The following is a 5,084-nucleotide window of genomic DNA, read 5'->3' on the forward strand; positions in this document are numbered from 1 at the left end:
AATGGCTTCAGATCATTAACATGCACTAAGTACTGGGAATTGGTACAAAGAGACTTAAGATGTAAGCCCTGTATTAATGACCTCTCAGACTACTAGAGAAGATGACTTGTAACGAATATGGTATGTGGAGTCATGAATAATATGATCAAAGCACTACAGAGATGAGGAGAACAAGATTGTTTTAATTCGTATGATCAGAGAAGGATTCTTACAGGTGGTGACATTTGAGCTTGACTTTGAATGATATGATAGACCTCTTTTGAAGAAGAAATAATATAAACCAAGATCTAGAGATTGGGAGTAGGAAGTGTTTTTGTGATAGTGAAGTCTTCAAGCAACTGAACGTTAGCCCTTTGACTTCCCACTCCCTTTCTGATTATTGTTTACTAATATCTAAAGTTAAGTTACCTATCAGGAAACCATCTGAACAATTTATTTCACCAGGAACAGCAGCAAGACTTTGAAAATGCCCAGAACTACCAAGAGACACTCCTTACAACATCTCTAAAGTGAGATTTTTAGGGTTTTAAAAAGAAATTGTGTGTGATATGTTAGAAAAAGTCTTTGCAGTTGTCCTTGGAACATTCAAAAGAGAGCTAAAAAATTCCCATTGCTCTACTCTGTTCAGTATTTTATACGCTAAGTGTTTATTTAAAAAGTAGCATAAGTCAACCTCGAACCAATGGCAAATATTCCTTATATCCCAAGACTTGATATCTGAGATATTCCAACTGTTTGTTGTTGTTTTAAGACCATGGTTTTAGGCGGCGGCGGAGCTGCAGGCCGGGAGCCGGCGCGGGTCTCTTGGTAAGTGAAGAGCCGCGCATGGCTGAGCCCGCCACCCGCCGTGGAGCCATGGAGATGGGCGCCGAGATTAGCCACAAGATCCGGAGTGCCATTAAGGGGAAATTGCAAGAATTAGGAGTTTATGTTAGCTTCATGGTGTATTAGATAAACTTCGTTCTGTTACAACTGATCCCTCCAGTCTCAAGTCTTCTGACACCAACATCTTTGATAATAACGTGTCTTCAAACAAGAGCAGTTTCGGTCGGGGAGACAAGAGAAGGCCTGAAGCTGCAGTGCCACCCCTCGCAGTTGCTAGCACAAGGCCTGAGAAAAGAGATTCCAGGGTTTCTACTAGTTCACAGGAGCAGAAAACCACTAATGTTAGACAGACTTATGATGATGGAGCTGCAACCCGTTTAATGTCAACTGTGAAGCCTCTGAGGGAGCCAGCACCCTCTGAAAATGTGATTGATATTAAGCCAGAACCAGATGATCTCAATTTTGTGCAGGAGAATCCCTTATCTCAGAAAAAACCGACAGTGACACTTATGTATGATTCTTCTCGCCCTTCTATTGAAATTGATCCACCACCTGCAAGTCGAAATGCAAATAGTGGTGCTCATTTAAACAGGTTGCAATTTCAGCAGCAACAAAACAGTATTCATGCTGCCAAGCAACCTGATATACAGAACAGCCGGGTATATGAAACAGGACGTTTGTGTGAACAGGAAGTGATTAACAGCTTAGAAGAGACTTCTAGTCCCTTCTTCAGAAACAACTCAGAAAAAATGAGTATTGAGGAAGAAAACTTTTGGAGGAGAAAGTTGCCTGTGGTAAGTTCAGTTGTTAAAGTAAAAAAATTCAATCATGGTGGAGAAGAGGAGGAGGAAGATGATGATTGTGGGTCTCATACAGGAAGCATCTCCAGCAGTGTGTCAGTGCCAGCAAAGCCTGAAAGGAGACCTTCACTTCCACCTTCTAAACAAGCTAACAAGAATCTAATTTTGAAGGCTATATATCTGAAGCTCAAGAATCTGTAAGAAAAACAACTAACTATTCTACAATCTCACAGAAACAGATACTTCCAGTTGCTCCCAGAACTCGAACTTCTCAAGAAGAATTGCTGGCAGAAATGGTCCAGGCGCAAAGCAGGACCCCCAGGATAAGTCCTCCCATTAAAGAAGAGGAAACAAAAGGAGATAATAGAGAAAAAAGTCAAGGAGCTCCACAGAGGCAGTTGTTATCCCGACTACAAGTCGACCAAGTAATGGCAGAAACTCTGCAGATCAGTCAAGATTACTATGACATGGAATCCATGGTCCATGCAGACACAAGATCATTTATTCTGAAGAAGCCAAAGCTGTCTGAGGAAATAGTAGTGGCACCAAACCAGGAGTTGGGGATGAAGACTGCGGATACCCTTCGGGTACTTTCAGGACACCTTATGCAGACACGAGATCTTGTACAACTAGATAAACCTGCAAGTCCCAAGCTTATAGTGATGCTGGATGGTGTCCCCAGCCCCCCAGGATACATGTCAGATCAAGAGGAGGACATGTGCTTTGAAGGAATGAAACCTGTAAACCAAACTGCAGCCTCAAGCAAGGGACTCAAAGGTCTCCTCCACCCACAGCAGTTGCAGTTGATGAGCAGGCAGCTTGATGACCCAAATGGTAGCTTTGCAAATGCTGAGATGAGTGAACTGAGTGTGGCCCAGAAAGCAGAAAAACTTCTGGAGCGTTGCAAGTACTGGCCTGCCTGTAAAAATGGGGATGAGTGTGCTTACCATCATCCTGTTTCACCTTGCAAAGCCTTCCCCAATTGTAAATTTGCTGAGAAGTGTTTGTTTATCCAAATTGTAAATATGATACAAAATGTACTAAACCAGATTGTCCCTTCACTCATATGAGTAGAAGAATTCCAGTACTGCCTCTAAAACCAGTTACAACACCAGCACCACCTCTCATAGTCAGCTGTGCCGTTATTTCCCTGCTTGTAAGAAAATGGAATGTCCCTTCTATCATCCAAAACACTGCAGATTTAACACTCAATGTCCCAGACCTGACTGCGCATTTTATCATCCCACCATCACTGTACCGCCGCGACATGCCTTGAAATGGATTCGACCTCAAACCAGTGAATGACACTCAGTGCTACTTGGGAGAAGGTTGTGGAGTTTGAAAGTTTCCATCTACTGATGAAAGATACTCTGCAGAACTTGTCAAACCTTTGAAACTTGGAATATATATTGCTTTCATAATATGAAGTTTATTGCCTATCTGAAGTGTCTAATTTTTCTAGTTTGTAAGTTTATTAAGTGGTTTTAACATTGGGTGTTTTTTGTTGTTTTGACTGTGAAAAGACAGTTTAAAGGAAAAGCTAAATTCCATTAAAACATTTGAGGCTTGTTTGTAAAAAAAAAAAAAAAAAAAGACCATGGTTTTAAAACTCAAGCCAATCTTTATTACATGTGTGACCTTTTAACTTTGAAAAATAAGTAATTCCTTCTCTTCCCTTTTTCCTCTGCCACCCTTGAAAATACCCCCTTTACTACTTATCAACTTACAGCCATATCCTAGATGTAAGGGTTTTATTTTTAGTATTGAAGGAAACATTATAAAATAAAACTGGAAAATGCATGAGAAATAAGCAAAGGCCATTAGTTTTTTAAAAACTATTTAAATGTCATGGCCTTTAATGCCTATATTATAACGAAAATTGTTTTTTTATGCAGTGACAGCAATTTGGGGAAAAAACACATTTGGGAAGAAAAAAATCTAAACAAAGCTAATATGTCTCAGAACACAGTGACTAAGAGGCAAGGGTATCTGAGGGTCCATCAGCTAGAGCTGTTCCAGTTTGGCAGCTACTAGCCACATATAATTATTTACATTTCAATAATTAAAGATAATTAAAGATAAATAAAAAAACAATTCAGTTCCTCTGTTACACTAGCCTCACTTCAAGTGCTCAGTAGCCACCTGTAGCTAGTGACTACCATGTTAGATGGGCAAATATCAAACATTATATCATTGTGGAAAGTTCTATTGAACAGCACTGCTCCAGAGAGTCAGCGATTTTTCTTTCATCGATATTCAGACAGAGTGTGGAAATGATTTGGAATGGAAAGGATCTAATAATTTTTGAATCACAAAGCACTACGTTTCTGCTGGAAGAGCACATTAACATCACAACAAAAAGCCTTACTTGTACACTAACTTTTGAAGAGGAGTTGATAAGTTTGAAATACGACTATAAAAATTTATTCATTTTGAAAATTTTCATCGATTTTTGGCTTGTAAGAATCCAAATAGGTGCTAAGTCAAGAAGCCAGTTTGAATTTTGAGGGCAGTTAGAAACTATAACTTTATAATATGTATGTTGAGTAAGATGAATATTTGTTCAGCTTCCCATATATCTACCCAGACACTAAGTGAAAAAAAATTGAAAAACAGATTTGTTTTTTTCTGAAATTAGTAGTAATATTCAATACATAGACCAAGTTATATGCTTTATTTTATATTTCAGCTTTCCTCAGCAATACATTTCATTTATTAATTTATTTATTTACTTATCAACAAATGTTTGACCATTATCTGTAAGTTTACATAATAAATTTTCTCTTCTCAAAAGATTTCAGCACATTCAAGAGACAGCAACCAGAATGGGGAAACCATGGCAAGTGGGAACAATTGAAAGAACTAGGAGTGTTTTCTCTTACAAAGAGAATTCTCAGAGAGCATACTGCTTTCTTAATACACGAAAAGGATTTTCCTGTGGAAAAGGCTTGAGACTAGTTCTGTGTAATCCTGGTGGAGAAGTGAAATCAGTGTGAGAAAGCTACAGAGAAACTGATTTGGAATCGATGTTAGTTCAAAACTAGCTAAAGACAGAATGGACTGCTTTAAAAGAAGTGAGTTAAAAGTCATTGATGACATTCAATCCAAGCTGGGTTTGTCAGGGATGTACTGCAAAGACTCCAAAGATCACAGGTATGATTTTACAAGGTCTTCTTTGAGGTCTTTTTAAATTCTGAACTTCTGTGATGCCAAGACTAATCTGCATCGCAGAAGCCTTTTGAATCATAATAAGTTGTTTTTTGATGTTCACTGTTAATGATTTTTGCCTAAGGCTAATGTATGTAATAGGTAGTATTTGTAGAATGATCTATTTTTTGATGATATTCACTTTTATAATCTAGTCACTCTATTCATATATCAAATTCAATCAAAATGTCTTCAAAAATATAAATGATAAGCATTAAACATATTGTATTGACTGCAATTTTAAATCAAGAA

At 38.1% G+C, this 5,084-nt stretch overlaps 1 protein-coding gene across 1 annotated transcript; it reads left to right on the top strand.

The window, feature by feature from the left end:
- The first annotated feature begins 855 nt into the window (after positions 1 to 855).
- Positions 856 to 2,930, top strand: LOC122225603 (zinc finger CCCH domain-containing protein 14-like). Its single transcript, XM_042948454.1, is given in 5 exon segments — positions 856 to 931; positions 934 to 1,799; positions 1,802 to 2,633; positions 2,636 to 2,746; positions 2,749 to 2,930. Coding segments are annotated over 5 exon segments (2,067 nt in total).
- Positions 2,931 to 5,084: the final 2,154 nt, after the last annotated feature.

The sequence above is a fragment of the Panthera leo genome, chromosome B4, assembly GCF_018350215.1.
Source record: "Panthera leo isolate Ple1 chromosome B4, P.leo_Ple1_pat1.1, whole genome shotgun sequence".
NCBI lineage: Eukaryota > Metazoa > Chordata > Mammalia > Carnivora > Felidae > Panthera > Panthera leo.